This window comes from Corvus hawaiiensis, chromosome 3 (assembly GCF_020740725.1).
Source record: "Corvus hawaiiensis isolate bCorHaw1 chromosome 3, bCorHaw1.pri.cur, whole genome shotgun sequence".
In the NCBI taxonomy this organism is placed as follows: Eukaryota; Metazoa; Chordata; class Aves; order Passeriformes; family Corvidae; genus Corvus; species Corvus hawaiiensis.
Window position 1 is genome coordinate 86,243,374 of NC_063215.1, and position 20,112 is coordinate 86,263,485.

The window sequence follows — 20,112 nt, forward strand, 5'->3', positions numbered from 1 at the left end:
AGGAGCCGCCGAGCACCCCGCTCCTGCAGGTCAGCCGGGGTGTGACGCCGTGCTCGCAGGCTCGGGGGCAGCATGCCCGCCCCGCCGCTGGCCGCCCCGCTGCTGCGCGCCCTGCTCGCCCGCCTGCTGCCGCTGGCCCGCCGGCGCCTGCTGCCGCCGCTCCGCCGCCTGGGGCGCCGGCTGCGCTCCCGGGAGAGCCGCCAGGCCCTGCTCACCTGCCTGCTCTGCCTCCTCAACCTGCGCAAGAAGGCGGACGACTGAAACCAGCCGGCCACGGGCAGGGACGGGACGGGACGGACCCGGCAAGGCAGAGCAGGGCGCGGCGACTCCTCCTGCCTGCCCGGCCCGCCGCGGGAGGAGGGACCGGGCAGGGGAGGGGACGCGCCCCGGCGGGGGCGGAGGGCCCGCCCAGGCAGCCGAGGCCGGACGGCCGCCTGCGTCTCGCCGCTCCGGCCATGGTTGCTGGGCCGCCCCCCGCCCCGCTGCCTCCCGCCGCGGGGCCGCCCCGCCGCTGAGCGCCCCCGCCCGCCCCGGGGAAGGAGCCGGCGCTGCCCGGGCGATCTCCATCACCCGCTCTCCCGGGCGGCGGGGGCCCCGCACCGCCGCCTCAGCCCACGGTGCCCGGGCCGGGACCGCCACTGCCCGCAGCGGGCAGCGGGGAGGGCGAGGATGTCGGGCAGCACGGCGAGGAAGGTGCAGCCCTTCACCATCAGCACCAGGCTCTCGCTGCCCAAATGTGCCGCGGACTTTCCCGGAGACGCCTGCCCCGGCATCGCCCTCGCCTCCGCGCTGGACAGCCACCGCGGCCTCCGTCGCAGCATCAACGAGCGCATCTCCCTCTACCTGGCCCACGCCCGGGCCGGCCCTGCCGCCCCCGCGGAGCAGCCCCGCAGCCCCAGCCCCGGTGAGGACGGGGGCACCGACGAGGACCGGCTGAACCGCAACTCCCTAGCCCGTTCCATTAAGAAGATCACGTTGTCCAACTGGTACGGGGACGCTGGCACGGGAGAGACAGGGGGACCCGGGAACCCTGCCCGCGCCGGCGGCGAGAGGAACCACAACAACAACAACAGCAGGACAGGGAAAGCTCAGTTCAAGGTAAGCGATCCCGGTACCCCGTGCCCTGCTCTCTCCCCGTCTTCCGTGCCGTTCCCCATTCCTCGCTGCCAAGGGATGGGTAGGTCCTGGGGAGGCTGCGCCCATCCCTGTTGCCTTGTCCCCGTGCCGTCCAGGCAACACTCGCTGCAGGGCTCCTGTGGTAGTTGTTCTTCCTCCCATGTGCCCCCCACGCACGTTTCTGTACCATCGGGCTGGAGGGCAGGAAGTCTTGGCGGGTGAGCGGAGATGAGCTTTCCCCGGGGCTAAGATGAGCCAGAAAAGCCCTGCCCCAGAGCCTGGCTATGGAGGGCTCAGCTTTCGGGGTGCCTGTGATGATGCCGTTGTGTGCGGGGAGCTGGGAACTCACCTCCTCATTTACCAGAGGGGAAACGGAGGCTGGGAGAAGGGAAGTGACTCATGAAGGGCCACACAGCCAGGCAAAGCTGGGACAAGGCTAGGAGCAGGACCCAGGGCTCTCGGCATCCCCCCCCTTCCCCCCTCCCCCGCCAAGTCTGAGCGCTAGCAGGCGCAGAGGTACGAATTCAACAGTGCCGGAGCCCGGGAGACCCCCTGTGGGGGTGGGATGGGGCGGAAGGCATCTCGGAGACGTCGCAGTTTCTGGCAAGAGCAGGCAGGAACTCCTTGGGATTTAACCCTGACCTGCAACAGCTGGTTTCCCGGCAGGATAGTGCTAGGGAGAGCCGCACAGTCCACTGCCAAAACCCTCATCTTCATTGCCAATAAAGGCCAGGCACAGCCTCGCAAGAGGTGCCGCTTCCTCCGGCACGCAAGCAGCTCCTCCGCTGGGCGGCCGGAGTCTGCGCAGCCCAAAGGGCATCGGCATGAGGGCTCCCCTCTTTCATATAAGGAAGGGACACGTGCTGGGCACGGTGGTGTGCGACTCTCAGGAGGCTGCCAGGATCGGCCCCTCCTCCCTGTCCAGCATGAGCGTGTGGAGCTGAAAGAGGTGGGCAGGCTGCAAGATGGAGCTTTGGGAGGGAAAGAGGGAGCTGGGGGGCCAGGGAAAACACGTGGGATGGCATCTGGAGGAGAGAAGGGACACTGTCCCCCACACAGAGCACGGTACTAATTTCCCAAGCATTCCCCGCAGTCCTTGGATTTGCCCTTCGCTCCTGCCCCGCAGGAATGAGGGCTCCTCCGGGATGAGCACAGTGCTGCCTAGGAGGGTCTGGCCCCGCTCTTCTTGTTCGTGGGAAGTCACTGGCGCCTATTCTATGGGAATGCGGCAAGCATATGTGCCGTGTTAATTTTGCTTCTAGCGGGGGAAAGAAGTGTTTGCAGAGGCGGCAGCTGAGGCTGCTGCACTCGTTTCACATGTGGCTTTGCTCATGTCATGAAGCCTGGGGTCCTGCCGGGGGGCGTTTAGCACAGCACCTCATGGATGCCGCAGCAGGCACAACTCCTCCCAGACTTCGCTTGCTGAGAGAGTTTGTTGTTTTGCCGGGTCGAGGACCCAGCTCTAGGCAGAGGGACTGAGGAGGGGGGGCAGTCCCGGTGGAGCAGCTCTGCGGGAAGGATGAAGTCATCGTTGTGCTGGCAGCCCTGTTTTCCTGCGGCTGACGGATCGTGAGACAGGGACTTTAAATAAAGCTCCCGTGTCACCTGCAGGCTTGTCTCCCACGGCTGAGCCCTGGGGGCTGGCGTGAGACATTACTGCATAGAACTTTTTAGGGTCTTATGCCTCACAAGCACATCACATTTAGCTCCCTGTCATTCCCTAAATATGCATCCAAACCTCTCAGCCCCGTGGTCAGGCAAGGGGTTGCCTTCCCCTTCTAAAACCATCCTGCTGAGTTCTCACTGTGCCTGCTGGGCTGTGATTCAGCCTTGTACCCTGCCTGTTCTTCCTGCTTGGGATGGGATGCTGTGGCATGTGGCAATGGTCTGACCTCTGCAGCCACCAGCCAGGCTTTGCAAGCCCCTGGAAAGGTCCAATGGTGCTGTTCTCCAAGGGGCTGTTGGGCTGTTTGTAGGGCTCTGAGCCTTTTTGGTGGCAGCAGCTCTAGTGCTGGGGGCTGCCATTCATGTCAGGACTCTTCTGCAGTCCTGCAGAGATGGTTGGAAGCCATGTTCTGTGGAGGGAGGGAGTTCTGATTTGTCTAGGTTCATTTCCCTTGGACAGTGTCCTCAGTTTGGAGTGGCCTGAGCAGAGGTAGGCTGGCTCTGGCTGATCCAGCGCCCCATTTGCGGTGGTCTAGGAGGAGGAGTTGTCAGGGCAGCACACATTGTCCACCACCCTGTTTCTGTTGCCCTGTGCCTGCTTGGATGGCTGTTACAGAGACAGCAAGGTGGCCCCAGAAAGGGAGTGGAATGAGGTCCCTAAATCAGCCTGTTACATCCAACAGCCCAAGAAAAGATCCATCTGTAGAGGATGAGGCTTCATGCCCTTGGGCATGATCCAAACAATCCCACGCACCTCTCCTCCTGGGGCTGTGCTGCATCAAGGATAAGGTAATGTGGAGTTCATCCTGGACATCCTCTCTGTGCCTGGCCGCAGTTCCTGGACTTCCTTCCTCCTGCCTCTCCTGCTTCCACCTTCACCCCTGACCTTTGGAAGCCCTTCTCTGCAAGCCAGCTGCCCCCTTAACTTGTCTCCCAGCTAGGCTGAGATCAGGGATCAGCAGCTGAGAGGATTCAGGTTCATGATGTTGGAGTTAATGTCATCCTGTGCCCCCATGCCTCTGCCCTACTGTCCTGGAGGAGGGAAAGGAAACCTCACTCTGAGCATCCTTAGATGACCAGGGACCAGTGGTGATCACTAAACGGGTTTCTGCTGGCTTTGGAGTCAATTCAAGGAGAGAAAAGGGTATGGGGGGTACTGGGAGCTAAAATGGAGAAGGTGCTGAGCAAAGCTGGTGTAGGAGCTCTTGCCACTTGCTGAGCACGTGGTGGGAGCTGTGGATGCTGTTTGGAGGAGCCTGGCCTTGGTGTATAAGGGGGGATGGGCAAGAGCCCAGCCAAGCAGTGTCTGGGTGCTGCCACAGCCACCTCCGTCCCTCAGCAGGGGGAGGTGGGTGAATGCTCCTCTGTCTCTTTGGCTGCTGGGACAGTTGAGCACTACCAGGCTCACAGCTGTGCCTTCCTGCCTCTAGGTCTTCCTCAGGAAGGATGTGGATGCAGAGGACAAGCAGCAGGAGCCTGGGAGTGTTCAGGCCAGTGTGTTCTGCTCTCCGGTGGACAGATGTTCTCCCTTCTATGTGGTATGTCCCCCTGCCCTCAGCATTAGGGGGGCCTGATGTGCGGCTTAGAGCTGAGCAATGAGGCTGCTCGCAGCCTCAGGTGTGGATGGAGCCTTGCCTCTTTCAGAGAGTGTGGGAACAAGCTGGGCATGATGGGGCAAGGGATCAGCCCCCTGCGCAGCACCCAGAGGTTTTATTGATTCCAAGGGAGCCAGATTATGGGCTCCTCCAGCCCTGGCTGAGTCAAGAGACTAAAGATCACAGAGTCACAGGAGGGCCTGAGAATCTGTGTTGCCATTAAAAAAAAAAAAAGAAAAGACAGAGGATTTCTGTAGTTCTTGTGGTTAAGTAGAACAGGCACTGGAAAGTGAGTCCCATGCTGTCAGCAGGGCAGCACATGCCAGAGTGCTTAGAGAGCCTGAAACAGTTGCCTGCACCCCACTGCTCCACAGGCTCCTGGAAAATTGTTCCCTGGTGGGCTCAGGGGCAGCTAGGACCCTGTGGGGCAGCTCACACCCAGTTCTCTCTAGGAGGAAGGGGTGTCCCAGGCTGGCCCCAGAGCAATTTCTGCCTGCTGAGAGGAGGCAGCAAGCCCTGCACCTTTGAGTTCCTCCTGAAAATGCTCAGTTTCCTGTTTGCCACCAGTTAGTATGCAGTTAGATCCCCATCCCTGGGCAGAAGGGTGGGAAGTAACTGCCCGGGTGATGGTGCTGTCCCCTGGGCTGCGTGCAGCTGGGCCCAGGGCTGAGTTTGGAGAAAGGCCAGCACTTTCATTGGCTGGCCTTTGCTGTCACCCCTGGCAGAGCTGGAACCCTGACAGAGGGTTTTGTCAGTGTCTACTGCCCACAAGGCTGAGTCCCAAGGGAGATGCTGCACTCTCCACTCCCTCCAACCACTCACTGGGGATGGGGGTCTTGGGTGCCACCAAAAGAGTGGTGGGGCTTACCAGGAACCTGCCCCATGGCCCCTCCATCCCATCCCCTGGCAATGTCCCCCTGGGTGACACCAAATGGATGCTACAGACGTGAATGCTCCTCACAGGGATGCACATCCTCAGGCTGGAGGGGCAGCAAGCCCTCTATCCATCTCCAGTGTTGGTGCTGGGACCGGCCCAGGTGCTGGGTGCCCTCCCAACAGCCTGGAACGACCCAGGGAGTGACCCACTTGAGGGACAACCCAGCAACCCCCTGCTGGCATTGCAAAAGTCACCAGTGTGGCCTTGGTAGAGGGAAGTGGTACCTCAGTGTGCTGGAGGAGAGCCCCAAATACATCAGTGAAGGAGTGGAATCAAGAATAAGGCATGCTGACCTACTTAATTTGGGTTTCTGAAATGCTCCTGGGAGGTGATGGGGAGGGCTCCCTGGGGCACCACACTGACACCCCCACCCCACCTCTGCTCCCCCCAGCTGGCAGGATCCCCAGTGTCATCACCCCAGAAAGAGAGCCCTAAGGGCAAGGAGTCTGCTGCAGCACCAAGATGCAGCGGGCGAAGCGGCATGGGAGCAGGCCCTCTCCTCGACCTGAGTCCTCTGATAGCCCAGTTCAACCGGGAGATGCTGCAGGTAAGGGCAGCTGGGGCACTCACCCGAGGGGCTGCACAGGAAGTGAGCTGGAGGGCCACCAGCGGCGTCCTTTCATGGGAGCTGTGGGGTGGGGTGCGCAGCAGGGAGGGTTGAACTCCCAGCCCAGCGAAGCCATGGTTGTGGCATGAGATCATGTTTGGCTGCCTCTCCCTGGCTGTCAGCCCCAGGGAGAGGGGGTCAGCCCACACCAGGGCCCTGCTTCCTCTCCATGTGCGCATGCTCCTCCCATCCCCCATCCTCTTCCTCCTCCTCTCAGACCCTGTGCCTCCCCAGCAGCATGGGAACCGAGATGGTGGGAGGGCTGCTTCCATGTCATGGTGGGAAGAATGCGTGGATGTTTGCACTGGGGAGCAGGGTGCAGCGAGGAGAGATGCTTTGTGCAGGGATGTGCTGTGCCGACTGGCCTGCTTGGGCAGGCCCAGCTTCTCCTGCTGGGCTGAGGCAGATGCTGGAAAGGAGGCAGGTGCTGCACACCTGCACACCCCCATTGCCACAGATGCTGTTCTGAGTGCCTGTGCTGGCCACCTGCTGATTCCCGGAGCAAATGGGTTGTCAGCTGAACGGGTGCGCTCCAGTCCCTGTCACAGCTCCGGGAAGGTTTGGGCTTGGGTCTCCAAAGCCTTGAGATGCTCTGGTGGAGGCCCCCAGCCATGTGGCTCTTTGTATGTTGCAGGCAGAGGGCTGGGTGCGAGGCAAGCTGCGGGACCTGAAGGATGGCTGTGACCTCCAGGACTGGGAGGAGGTGGCTCAGACCTTGCAGCGGGACATGAAGGATTTCGAGAACACGCTGATAAAGCTCAATCAGGTGAGGCCAGGTATGGCATGGAGTGGCATGGCTCCCGTTACCCACAGCACCTGTGTCCCTGGGTTCTCTGCAGCAGAGGGTCCCTGGGAACCCCTGGTGCTGAGTGGGTCCCTTGGCCCCACAGATGGGCGAGCAGCTGATGTGGAGGGCAAGCCCCAGTGCTGAGGCAGTGCGGAGGCAGCTGCTGGCCCTGCAGGACCAGTGGCAGCTCCTGAAGCAGACGGCTGCCAGCCAGAGCAAAGCCCTGGGGGGGCTGCGGAGTCTGCAGGACTTTAACAGGAAAGCCGAGCAGCTGGAGGCGTGGATCAAGCACAAGGTTTGGGGGGTGGGAAGCATGGTCTGGGGAAGGGGACAGCCTGCCTGTCCCCCCATCTTCTCACACCCTTGCCTGGCCCAGGAGGAGAAGCCCTCTCTGGCAGCCCTCCTGCAGGAAAGCCCGGACAAGATCCAGCTCACCCGCCGCATCCTTGACTTGAAGCAGGTGAGAGGCTGCTGGGGGCTGCTGGTGTGTCAGGGACACCAACCACCTTGAGGCTGGGGCATGGCATAGGTCCCTGAGGAGGGATGCTGATGTCTTTCCTCTCTGCTTGGGCCAGGAGGAGCAGCAGTTCCAGAATCTGCATAAGGAGCTGAACAGCCTGGCCCAGAAGCTGGAGAAACAAGGCAGAAGTGAGAGCAGAAACATCTCAGCCCGGCGCAAGCACCTCAATAAAACGTGAGTGGAGGACACATGGGCTGAACAGGGCTGAGCTGAGCACCAGGAGCTGACTGACTGGGAAGCAGGACCCCCCAGACTTCCTGGCCTAGCTCTGCACAGCTCCCCAGACAGGCACAGACTGCCATTCACCTTTCCCCTTCCACCTGCTCAGGTGGCTGCGGCTGCAGGGGACCCTGAAGGAGCACCACGAGGCTCTGCAGCTGGCCTTGGAGGTGGCCTCCTTCCTCCAGCAGGCAGATATCCTGCTCGAGGCCATCCATGCAAAGGTATTTGCACTGGAGCCAGGTTCACCGTGGTATGCGGGGCTGTTGCATGGCCTGAATGAAACTTGGTGGGCAGCACCTTGCTCTTGTCCCCTGCATGGGGACAAGGTCTCCTGTGGTCCTGGAACTCTCAGCCTGGGGTTTGGGGAGAGAACCAGGGCGTGGAGAAAGAGAGCCAGGTTGGCAAGTGCAGCTTTGCACTGTTTCATTCTGCTGGAGCTGGGAGCAGGGCTTTATCCTCTTCCCACTGCTGACCATGGCCTCTTCTTACAGCAGAGCAGCATCTGCAGTGCAGGGAAGCCTGGGGAGGGCAAGCCATGCCAGGATCGGGATGTCAGGGACATAGCCAGCCAGGTGATGGTGAGTGCAAGGCTCTTCCTTGTCCTCTGAGCCCTGGGGAGCATCCTGACAGAGGGGGAATGTGTGCCTTCCCAGGTCAGCTCTGCTGCCTGCAGGGCTGTGGGCTCTGTGGGCACCCCACAGCTGCGTGGGTGGCTGAGGCTGTGTGATGGACAGGGGAGTCTCCCCGGCGGCAGCAGAGGACTGGGATCAGCACTCGCTGCCTCTTCTGCCCCCACAGGGCTGGTGATGCGTTGTCATCACACAGTCGCCCCATGGCCATGGTGGTTTGTCCCTCATCAACCCTGTTTCCATCATGTCCCAGCTGCTCTCTCTTCTCCAGATGCTGGATGTGACTGTGTCCCAGCTCCTAAACCTGCAGCCCAGCCTGGCAGCCCGAGTCAGCTCAAGGCACCGAGACGTAAAGGAGAGCTGGGCGCAGCTCCAGCAGGCACTGAGGTAGGGCATAGCTGGGCAGGAGCACCAGGGTCCCAGCCCTGACTTCCCAGCACTGGAGCCAGAAGCTTGGGAAAGACCTGGCTTAGCCCCTAGCAGGCTGTCTCTGGGGCACCAGCTCCACTCAAGGTCTCTCTTCATCCTCTGCTCCCTGGGCCTCCCTTGCCTTCCTTTCCCAGGGCAGAGAAGGCTCCAGCACGGGCAAGCAGTTCCCCAGGGGGCAAAGCTGCAGCTCCAAATGTTGAGCCTCGAGGAGATGATAGCAGTCATGGGGCTGTGGGGAAGGAAGCAGCCCCCAAATGGACAAGAGGACTCGGGAGCGTGGTAAGCACTGTCTTCCTCCAGGTGTCTTCAGCTCCTCTGCTTTGAGAAGACAAGGGAAAGGAGTTCAGGTGTTGGGCAAAGTCCAAGCCGAACACTCCTGGATCTGGTCCCGCCAGTTATGGGACGTGATAAGTGCCAGGCCCGGGACAAAGCAGTGTATGCTTTGTGCTGGCCGAGGAGGAATGGGAACCTTTGTGCCGCAGGTACCAAAAGCTGTGCTGGAGAAGATGGCAGAGCACAAGAAAGGAGAGGAGAGCAGCCCTGGCTCCCCAGCAGTGGGACAGCCCCCTCATGGAGGGGACAACAAAAGGTACTGGCTTGTGGAGGTGGCTGTGGGAGCGGGACAGTCAGAGGGGACAGGGATGGGGTTCCCCTGTGCAAGGGGGGAACCTTGCAGTCCTGACTGTCCCTCTCCTCTCTCTGCTGGAGGAGGAGAGAGGCAGAGGCTGAGTGGGGGATGCGGCAGCTGGAGGCCCAAGTGCAGGACGTCTGCCAGGTAGTGAATGCGGTAACGTCTCCCCAAGAGTCCCCTTTGCTCCCTGCCCATCCAAGAGGAGACAGTGTTGGGGAAGGACTCACTTCCCTGACCCCCTCCTGTTGCTTGTGGGCATGCATGCTTGTGCACACACCCCTGGTCTGGGCACTAACTCGGCATGTCTCCTGCTCCTCGGCAGACTCTGTCCCCACACAAGGAGAGTGTGGGTATGGGAGTCCCCCCATGTCCAGTGGCGAGCCTGGAGGCAGCACGGATGCAGAAAGAGCCCCTGGCCCCCAGCTCCAGTGCCAGGGCTGTGCTCCTGGTGAGCCTGCTTGGATGTGAGGTGGGGGATAGGACTCCAGGTGGGGCCCATCCTAACTGCCCTCCCTGCCTCCCAGGAGGGGCCAGCACAAGGGAGGCCTCCCGGGAGCCCTCAGGTGGAGGCCATGCTGCGGGAACTGGGGCAGTTGTGGGAGGACCTGCAGAGGAAGCACCAGGAGAACGGTGTAGTGCTGCAAGAGATCGATAAGGTATGTGGAGGCAGAGCTGGGGTGGGCACAGGGCGTGCTCCAATGGCAGCAGCTTGCTGGGGATCACCAAGCGAAGCTGCCACCTGTGGGGCCTGGAGCTGCAACACTGGCACCGACATCTCTGGCTGGCCTTGCAGCTTGCACCCTTCTCCAACTGTGCTGCCAGTGCTGCCGGTGCCCAGGTACCCACAGTGCGATGGCAGCACGGCTTCTGCCTCCTCTGGGTGGCTCAGAGCCAGGCTGATGGGTTCTCTGCTCTCCCTGAAGGCACTGAGGCTGGTGGGGGAGCTGGACCAGGCTGAGCGGTGGCTGCAAGCTGTGGCTGGGTTGCTCGTGGAACCAGCCACCATGAGAAGCCCAGTGGAGCTGCGCCAGGACCTGGAAGAGATGGGCCAGCTGGAGAAGCAGCTCCTGCTATGCGGCCTCAAGCTGCAGGCACTGCGGGAGGAAGCAGCAGGCGAGTCGCCCACTGAGCACGAGGGAGCAAGGAAGATGCAGAGGAAAGTGGAGATGGTGGAGGACAAGTGAGTCCTGGGGGAAGGTGCCTCTTCTCTGGTCCCCAGGCTGGGTGGGGAGGAGGATGCTGTCCCTGAGGAGGTGCAGAGGCTGCCAGTACCTCTGATGGGCACCTCTCCCCACAGGTTGGCACACGTGCAGGCAGCCCTGCGGCGCCGGGCAGCAGATCTGCGGGACTCCTTGGTGCTGTCTGAGTTCCTGCAGGACCTGCAAGAAGAGGAAGCACGGAGCCAGCAGGGATCTGCAGCGGTGAGCAGCGCGGCCGGGCATCCCTTGGGATCACACAGCACCTGGGACTGGACCGAGGCTTGATCTGCAGTTGGCAAGGGGACCCTATTGGGTGCTCGCCTCCAGCCCAGCTGCCTGGGGTGTCACTCCCCATCTCTCTTACATCTGGTGTTTCTGCTGGCTTCAGCCAGGGAGCGGGCGTTGCGGCTCGCAGGGGTCTTTTCCCCTGCACTCAGCCCAGGCTGAGCAGCCTCCAAGCAGTGAGGACATGAGCCACCCCTTGGGAGAGCTGCAGGAGGCCGTGGAAATGCTGAATGATGCAGCGAAGGAGCGAGAGCGGGTCATGGAGGTGGCAGCGGAGACAGAGAGCCTGGAGCGTCTGGTAGGGGATGGAGGCAGGGGGCCTGGGGATGCAGCTGGGTGGTTCACCTACAGCTGGACATGCCAGCTAGTTGGGACAGGGCATGCACCTCGGCCATTCCCAGTGGGACACAGGGGCATTGGGATTCATGGGGACCAGTCTGTGAGAGGCTGGTGTCCTTGTCTCTCCTGTGGCTGGCACCTGCCCATTGCAGGTGCCTGGCAGGGTGTCCCCAGGCTGGGGTGGGCTGGGGCTGTGTGGCAGGTGGTAGCACAGGGGGTTCCACCCTGGGGCTAATCTTCCTCTATGTCCCCTCCTGCCCATCCAGGTAGCAGAGGTATCCCCACAGCTGGAGGCCCTTCAGTGCAGAGCCAAGGCGCTGTCTCAAGACATTGCCCTAGCAGAGAATGGCTTCACCACAGTGAAGAGTGAGAAGGACCTCCAAGGGCTGCAGGGTTTGCTGAGCTGCCAGCAGGAAATGGAGGTGAGTCAGGGGAGCACGGGCAGGGAGGTGTCCCGGCTGGCTGGGGCTGTCCCAGTGAGGCACTGGCCCCCCTCTGGGGGCCCAGGTGTTGTAAGCCTTGGCACACTGTGGCAGGCTGGGATGGAATTTTCCAGCAGAGCTGAGACCTGCCTGCTCTGCTCCCCTCTGATAGCATGGGCCAGGCAAGGGAACAGAGCTTGCATCAGCTCCACTGTGCCACCACCCGGCTGCCAGCACCTCACTCATCTTCCCACTGGTGGGAAAGCGACTCATGCACGCAGGGCAGGGAAGCCAGGCAGTTCTGTGCTCTTCCCGTGCTCCCCATCAAGGCTAGCTCTGCCCGCTCTCTTCAGCCTGTGTCCCAGCATCCTCCCCTCTGTCCCTTCGTGCCAGAATGCAGGGGAGCACAGCCTGGGTTCAGAGGGGTTGGATGCATCTCGAACCTTTCCTGCCTTCTGATCTTTAGCATGCAGTGTCGCAGACCCTGCAAGGGCAGCTGCAGGAGCTGGAGAGGGCAGCTGCCCGCTTGCAAGAGCTGTGCCCCGCTCAGCAGTGCCCCGTCAGCCAGGAGCTGCAGGAGACTCTGTGGGCCTGGGCAGGGCTGCGAGAGCTGCTGCAGGAGACCCGGCTCCGTGTGCAGCAGGCCAGCCGGCTGCGGCACTTCTTCAAGGATTATTTAGCCATGATGTAAGTGGCAGTGAGCTGTTGGGGTTGCTTGTGTGGTGCTTGAGGGGGAGCTGGTGAGAGCATGGCATTGGCAAGTATGTGGGCAGTGCTGGAGCTGCAGCCAGGCGTGACCATGGGGAGCCTGGAATGCAGGGTTGCACCACAGCTCTCTGTTGTGAGGCAGCCCCACAGCATCTTGTCCTGACCCAACAGCCTTGCTACAACCCCACTGAGCTGCTTCCAGCTATCCCTGAGCATGGGAATGGCTTCCCTGGGGCCTGCAGGGCTGAAGAAGGGTTGGGTCGTTCCTCAACCTGTCTTTCACGTGCTCACAGCTCCTGGACGGAGGACACGCGGGCTCAGATTTTCTCTGAAAGCCCAAGCAGCTCCAGTGTCCCGGAGACTCCGTGTGAGGAACTGGAGAGGAGAATTGAAGAGAAGCTCAAGGAGTTTGAGGCACTAGCAGCAGCAGGGCAGCAGCTGGTGTCTGAGGAGCACTACCTGAGTGCAACAGTAAGGACAGGGGAAATAGGGTCGGGGGGAAATTCTCAGCACTCCCTGAAGTCCTCTGGGGACAGACCATGAAAGAAAGAGCAAAGGGTACCCAGTAAGTGGGATAGGGGCACCTATGCCTCCCTGGGGCTGCTCAGGGCAGGAAGAAGTTTCACCCAGCAGTGGATCCTGAGATCTGAGCTGCTGTGATCCCACTCCCGAAAACCTCCTATCTTCTCTGTAGTGAGATATCCTGGTAGGGCCAGTGTCCCTGGGCCAGAGGTCCTTGCAGGCTGCCCAGTATCTCTCCTCCCCTCAGATAAAGGAGCGCTTAGAAGAGCTGCAGAGCATGCTGGGCTGGGTGCTGGTGCGCTGGCGAGCACAGAGGTATCAGCAGGATCTGGGGAGCAGACAGGAGGACAGGAGGGACCCGGAGAGCCCCTTGAGCATGTCCCCCACTGGTCAGGTGAGTACCCAGCCCTGTTGAGACTGTTGGGGAGAATGACCAGCCTTGAGGCTGAGGGTAGCAGATGCACTGGGTGGAGTGGGTGGTGCAGAAGTAGGGGAGGGATGTGTGCCAATACCTCTGGGAGTCTCTGGGGTTCAGGCAGGGCAAAGGGAAGGCTGTCCTGAGAAAATACCTGGCTCCAGCAGCCCTTCCTTCATGTTCCCTCTCTTGCCTTGCTCCCCAGGAGCAGCATGCTTCGTGTGCTCCACCCCATCTGGAAAGCATCCACAGTCCAGTGAAGTTCATGCCTTGCTCTCTCCTCGAGCCTGTGCAAAGATTAGAGCCAAAGCTTCCAGGGAAAACAGCCATCTCCCCACCAGCATCAGGCCTCTCAGATGCCCCACCAGGAGTGGAGCAGAGCTGGGGGGAGCCCAGCAGCAAAACACCCCACGGTGCAGAACCCCCCAAGGAGGCTGCCACCTGGGATCCTGCCGAGACCTCCACGCTGCTGCTGCCACCGCGGGGCCCCTGCGGTCTTGGGGGGACGGTCAACCTCATCCTCAGCATTGGCAAGAAGGGCGAGAAGAAGAAGGCACAGCCGCTGGCCAGCAGCGAGCGGCCGGGGGAGGAGGCACTGCCGACGGTACGTGGGGGATGGTAGGCGGCTCTGGCAGAGCCACGGGCAAGCAGCCACACAGCCAGGGCCGCTCTCTGGAGCTGTGCCCCATGCAGACTAGGGGGCTGTGGGGTAACTCCCAAGCTGAGACCCCTCTAGGCTGTTTCTGAGTGAGCTGCTGGGACTGTGTCAGTCTGAGAGGGGCCTTTGGCCATGCTGATGCTGAGTGATGCCTTAGGGCTGAGGCCAGCTTGCACCACCCACTTCGTCTGCGCTCTCCTGCTGCAGCTCCTTGCCTACTCTGTCCTCAACTCTCTGTGTGTCTCTCTCTCTGCCCTTGCTCAGCTCCCTGCCACTAAACACTCAGGCTGTAAAACCTTTTGGAAGCGTTGCCAGGGGCTTTTAGGAAACACTTGGGGTAGTTTAAAGCGAAAAAGAAAGCCACCTCGCCAGCTGGTGGAAGAGGTAATGTTCCGGGGAAGGCTGCATGCTGGGCAGTGTGGCTGCATGGTGTGAACCTGCCTGCCACCAACTCTCCTGTCCATGCCACTGTGCTCTGTTGGCACTGGTCCAATGGGAGAGAGAAAACCCTTCTGGTGCTGTGAGGTCCAGAGTGTGGGTGCTGGGACAGGTGAGGAGGGGGCCTCAGGTAGGGCTTGCTGCAGTTTGGCCCTCCGTTTAAGTAGTTTCGGTAGCCATGGGAGGTATGGCTAGCTGGTGGCCAGTGGGAGAGCCTCCCTGCTCCATTGCTGGGGGACAGCAGCAGTTCCTTGTGTAGCCAGCTGAAGGGGCAAGGGTGGCTGGGGCTGTGTGAGGTGCATGTTTTGTGGGGGCGTGGGTCTCACTCCAGGTTGCTTGGCTTGTAACCCTGGGGATGGGAGTCTGGTGATTTGTTGGGGCTTGCATCCCTTTGTTGCTCCAGAGCCTGTGCAAAAAGGTCTGTGTGTGAGGAGCCCCAGGGGCAGCCGGGCTCAGAAGCCCAAGGGAGAGGGCAGGAGGACAGAGAGGCCAGAGGGCACTGAAGCAGGGTGAGGGGCTGCTGGGCTGCCAGGAGGGTTTTGGTAAAGGGCACCATCCAGCCAAATGGATACAGGGGGACACTGCTTCAGCTCCTGCAGACTCTTGCAGCTGGAGAGGGTCTGTGAGGAAGGGACAGGGAAGAGTCTGCACTCAACCCCTGCCCTTGCATTCATTGCTTTACTGCCTGGAGCATGCAGGGCTGGCAGGGGATGGACAGCAGTGACTGCTGTCTCAGTAGCCACCCAAAAGTGACGGCTTGGAGGTCAGCAGTGCCAGGGAAAAGCTGTATGGCAGAGTCACCCCCAGCTGTACCACACCTGGGGGACTCCATCATGGGCAGATTCCCTTGTCTGCCTCCACCCTGCCTGCACCACAGTGGGAGCAGCCCTCGGGGGACTGAGGTGAAGCCATGTTGCTCCCAGCACTGCACGTGCTGCTGGTGAGCATTTTTGTCTGCCTGCCCCTGCTGCTCCCTGCTTTCCGAGATGCAACATGGAAAGGGGGCAGTTGGCACAGGGTGGTGGAAGCTCCAGCGATGGGAATCACCCCTCTCTCCTTCTCTGTTTCCTCAGGTGCAGGTGGAGGCCAGGAAAACCTGCACCGCAAAGCAGCCACCCGCTGTTGTCCGCCACCCTCCAGCAGCCAGCGGTGGGATGCCGGCTGTCTCCCACACCCTGCCTAAGGCCAGGGCTGGCTGTCTCTTCAACAGCCTGCAGCGGCGGGAGCAGGCCAGGGCAGAGCAGGCCCGGCTGCTGACTCTCCAGGGCATCATGGGTGACAGCTCCCTGCGGCCCACACCTGAGGAATGCTATGGCCCCAGCAACACATGGCCTCAGAAGTATGGTCGCAGGAAGGAGGGGCCAGGGACAGCTGCTGCTGGACCCCAGCTTGGGGAGCTGCTCCTCTATGTCAGGAACCCGCTGGTGCAGGACATCGATGCTGAGTGTGGGGCAGCCCCCCAGAACCCCTGCCTGCCTAACCCAAAAATCACATGCCCCCGTCTTTCCCTGGGCTCTGTGCTCAGCCTGGAGCTGCCACGGGACGCAGTGGTCCTGGGGTGCCACCGAGGGGCTGTGGCACAGCAGCAGGAGGCAGAGGGGCAGGAGCAGAGGCAGGATCAAGGGGTGAGGCTGTGGAAGCCCACAGGCACACATGGAGTTGAATGGCAGCAAAATGGGCACAGTCCCCAGGGGCCCAGCAAGAGGCTGGGGACGTCCCCCAAGAGTGAGAAAGGAACGTGGTTTGAGGAGGTGAGCTTCAACCCCAGCTACAGCCAGCAAAGGGCACACTGTGCTGGGAAGGAGCATTGGAACCCGCAGCGCCCCAGCAGCACCAGTAAAGACCTCCTGGACTCGAGACCAAGCCGGCCGTCCCGTGTCGGTATGGGGGATGAGCTGTCCACCCGCTTTGGCCACAGTGACAGCCCCGGTGCCACTGGCAGGGCCAGGCATCACAAAGCCGCTTGGCTAGAGCTTGGATCATCCCCTGCCAGCATCCCAGGCAGGGCTGGAGCCATCCCTGGCCCTGCCTGTGCACAGCAGCCAGCCAGCAGCAGCCAGCCCAGAGGGTCCCCAGCTTCCCCTGCTGCCCTGACCCAGCTCTCTGTCTTTGAGTGGGCACTGGGCTCTCCAGAGCCCCAGAGCCCTGCACTGGGCACTAAGGAAGTCTGCCACCCTGCCCACAGGCAGTTTGAGGAAGAGGAGGAGGAGCTGCAGGCCATCTGGGATGGGGCCCACGAGCGACAGGCACAGAGCCCACCAGGAGGCAGCTGTGCCAGCCACCGGACGAGCAGCAGGGCAGGCAGCTTGCCCAGCCCCAGCACCACTGCTGGTGGGCCCCTCATCCTCTCATCAGCCAACAACGTGCTAGTGGCCAAATTCACCCTTCCCACCACTGCCCAGCTGCTCCACAGCCCGTCGGGAGAGAAGAGCCCCAGAGTGGAGCGCAGTGGCAGTGGCAGCCCCAGCAGGCTCAGGGTTTCCCCCCACATGGAGGAGCTGGTGTCTGCAGCCCCCTTGGATGCGTCCAGCGCCTGGAATCAGCAGAGTCACGGGCAAGAGGGGAGAGAGAGCAGCAAGGTGAGATCCACAGGCCAGGGACTCTCCCTCAGGGTCAGGTAGGGGGCTGGGGAACACCCGAGGCAGCAGCTGGGTTATTCACTCCAGCAAACATAACCTGTATTTGGGGACTCCCCAACTCCTGTGGCCCCTTTTCTTCAGCTGGTGGGGAAGGGCTAGGTGGGGTATTTGGGGTCCCTGCAGCACACACATTCCCTGCCAACCCATAGCCTTAGCAAGGCAGCACTTCTCCTCTGAAGCTGACACACATCCCAGCCCCTGCCCAGGTGAGGAAGTTGTTGCTGATTGTCATCCCACTCCCACTTTGGCATCACACACCAGGGATGGGTCAGATAGACCCCATGTGCATGATGGAGGCTGAGCTGGCACTGCCAGCCCCAGAGAAGTTCTTGCTCACCCTCTGTGCCCTTGCAGGTCCTTCCTGGTAAAATGGAGTTTCAGATGATGGAGGGCACGCTGGAAAGGAAGCACGTATTGCAGGCAGGAGGGAGAAAGGTACAGACATGGGTGTGGAGCTCCTTTGGGACAGGGGTGCTGGGACATGGTGGAGGATGGAGGGAAGCCAGGGATGTTCCTGGAACTACCACGGCAGTGCTGCTGGCCATTCTGGAAGGGCAGAGCCTCAGAGGGGCTGAGTTGCATTTTGAGTGGCATGAGACCATCTGTCTTCTTACAAACCTGTTGGCATCACAGCTGTCCCCTGCTTGTATCCCACAGGCCAGCTGCCGGGCCTGGGGCCTCTTCCACGCCGTGCTGATGAGGCAGACACTATGCTTCTACCAGGACCGCAGGGACAGCCTCAAGGTGCGGTGGGGGAGACTGGGGGACATGGGAGGGGGCTGGCAGCAGGGTGATGGCTCTGGGCCCCATGGCCAGGAAGGCAGAGCTGTCCAACCCCACTGTTGCTCTTGCTTTCCCTTATGCTGCAGAGCTCCGTGGTGGCCCTTCCCCTGCACCTCTCCGGGGCGGTCTGCACCCCAGATGCCGAGTACACCAAGAAGACCAACTGCTTCAGGCTTCAGTGAGTTCCCAGTCCAGGGCAGTAGCCACAGCCCTCCCCAGTGTGGGCAGACATGTACCAACACCCCCAGGCAGGACCAGCTCAGTCCAGTGCTTAGATGAGGATTTCCTTCCTTCTTTCTCATCTGCTTCTCTTCTTTTCTGGTCTGGTGGGGGCTGTGGCATCTGCACTCCACATCACTGCTGACCTGTTTTCTCCTCCTCTCCCTGCAGGCTGCAGGATGGTTCTGAATACCTCCTGAGGGCCCCCACCCAGCCCCTCATGAATGAATGGGTCTCAAAGCTGCAGCAAAACTCAGGTGAGCAGCCCTTGCTGGCAGAGCAGGGACCCAGCTCTATGTGGTTACCATGTTTGTTCAGCCCCTGCTGAGTCCTTTGATACAGAGGGGGGTCAGAAGAGAAGCAGCACAACATTGCCCTCTGATTTATGCATCCTCCTAGCCTGCCTTGGGAACAGTAGTTCTCTGCCAGGCAGGATTTGGAGGCTTTGTTTTCACACCACATACACAGCTATAAATCAGGAATAGCACAACTGACGTCAGTGGTGCCTCAGCAGCAAAAAGCCCGTGTGGAAAATTATAATTGTGCCTTGGTCTTCCTCCATATCCTCTGGGCCTGGAAATGCCTTGCTTGCCCTTGAGGCAAGGACACCTGTGATACTGAGGTCTTCCTGCTGCTGTATCCATACCTGAGGAGTTCAAGCTCTGTTCTGAGATCCTAGGCTGGTTGTCAGGACCAAGAGCAGGCACTAGAGCAGGAGGTTGGAGGATGCAGCCATGCAGCATGGGCACTGGGATCAGGGACTGGCTCTATGCAACAGTCCTGTATGGGACATCCAGCAGGATGTTTGCTGTGCCCCCAGGTTTCCCTGAAGTGGATTACTTCCAGGCGGCAGCACAGCATGTCGAGGGCACTGCTGGTACTGGCAGGTGAGTAGCCAGGAGCTGGCCAGCTGGGTCTTGTTATTACTCTCTCCCACATTTGCCAGTGTGTGCTGCTCCAGCAGGACATTGGTGGCCAGTCTGGTTAGCGAAATCTCTGCTACTTTCAGTTTCAGCAAGGTCTCCAGCCCTGGGAGCTCCCACGTCCAGGGACATCACCAGGTGACGACCACCAAGAGCCAGGAGGTTGTGGTGTTACCCTGCACAAGCACACTACTGCAGCGGCCTCTGGGCAGCCAGGATGGCCAAGTCGATGGGACTGTGGAAGCAGCAGGTGACTTTTCTGTCTGGTTGGGTTGCCACTGTCCCCCAGCTTCTGTTCCCAGCCCAAAGAGGTACATGGCAGACAGCTGGGGGAGGCTGAAGGCTGTCAGTCAGCCTTGAACTTGGTGGTATCTGGGCTAGGAGTCTCAGGGCTTGGGGAAAGGAACATTTACTTCACTTCCTGGGTTACTGAGATAGTCATACATTTCCCTCTTCTCTTTGGGGCTGACACAGGGATGTCCTGTGGTGGCCTTGCCTTGTGACATGTGTCCATTCTGCTTCAGAGAATGCTCAGGGGACTGGGCACAAGGAGCAGCAGTGGTCACCCAGGGGGTCCCCCGGGCTGTGGGACAACATCTGCCCAGAAGACGACTATGGGCTCGTGGCCAACAAGAGGAGGTCCTACTCCTTCACCTCAGGTACAGTGCTGATTTTGCTGTCATCGCCAGGAGGTGGCACCACTGCCTCTGTCCTCACAGACAGCCGAGGACAGATGCGATGCTGCTCCAGCACGCACCTGGTCCTACATACCTGTGCCCTTGGCTGCAGCCCCCATTTGGGGAGGGCCCTAGAGGGTTGCCAGTGCCTGCTGGCACCCTGCCCCTACCACTGACTGCTCCTTCTTGCAGCCACCTACCAGAAGATCACCCCGCTGGCCGTGCCCAAGGAGCCGGTGGAGGCTGGGAGCAGCTACTCTGTCACACTGTACATAGGGGAGCAGGTGACAGCCATGCCCCGGGCACGCTGCCACTCCTTCATGGCCCGAACAGGGAGCCCCCGGGACACACTTGGGGAGAAGACCACCAGCCCACCTCGCACCAAGAACAAATCTGTCTTCAAGAAGTTCTTTGGGAAGAAAGAGTGAGCCCCAGACAAAGGGGGAAAATGCCCTAACCTGCCTCTTATCCTCCTCTCGGGCCATTCTGGCATGGTCTCTACTCCCAGCACCAGTTCACAGCTCGCTGCCTCCCCAGGGGCAAAAGGCTGTGCCAAATGGCTTTAGCCGGCCCTGGGGCTGCCCTGTGCCCCAGCCACTGCAGCCCCCAGCCTCAGCCTGGTGCTGAGCACCCCTCCTGCCCAGTGCTCTACCTGGGTGCTGCTGGTTCCCCAGGCATCCTGATGACACACAGCACAAGCAGAGGGGGGTGGATGATGGTTTTTATTAAAAAATAAATAGATGTTTA

General features: G+C 60.9%; 1 protein-coding gene across 6 annotated transcripts; it reads left to right on the top strand.

Annotated features, from left to right (window-relative positions):
* The first annotated feature begins 517 nt into the window (after positions 1–517).
* On the top strand, positions 518–20,112 carry LOC125322593. 6 transcript variants are annotated; one of them, XM_048296383.1, is made up of 32 exons: positions 518–1,098; positions 4,212–4,319; positions 5,705–5,860; positions 6,555–6,686; positions 6,811–7,002; positions 7,084–7,167; positions 7,283–7,401; positions 7,556–7,670; positions 7,941–8,027; positions 8,350–8,465; positions 8,642–8,786; positions 8,990–9,096; positions 9,213–9,282; positions 9,461–9,586; positions 9,663–9,794; positions 10,062–10,318; positions 10,436–10,559; positions 10,726–10,920; positions 11,228–11,383; positions 11,850–12,070; positions 12,385–12,562; positions 12,861–13,007; positions 13,234–13,632; positions 15,198–16,703; positions 17,118–17,198; positions 17,421–17,507; positions 17,633–17,724; positions 17,937–18,022; positions 18,586–18,652; positions 18,775–18,938; positions 19,213–19,347; positions 19,558–20,112. In XM_048296383.1, the coding sequence occupies exons 1-32, from the start codon at positions 670–672 to the stop codon at positions 19,791–19,793; spliced, it is 6,249 nt and encodes a 2,082-aa protein (XP_048152340.1). In that variant the 5' UTR covers positions 518–669; the 3' UTR covers positions 19,794–20,112. The 6 variants fall into 6 exon arrangements, with proteins under 6 accessions (XP_048152340.1, XP_048152341.1, XP_048152343.1 ...); XM_048296384.1 differs by having other exon boundaries at positions 9,216–9,282; XM_048296386.1 differs by having other exon boundaries at positions 9,219–9,282.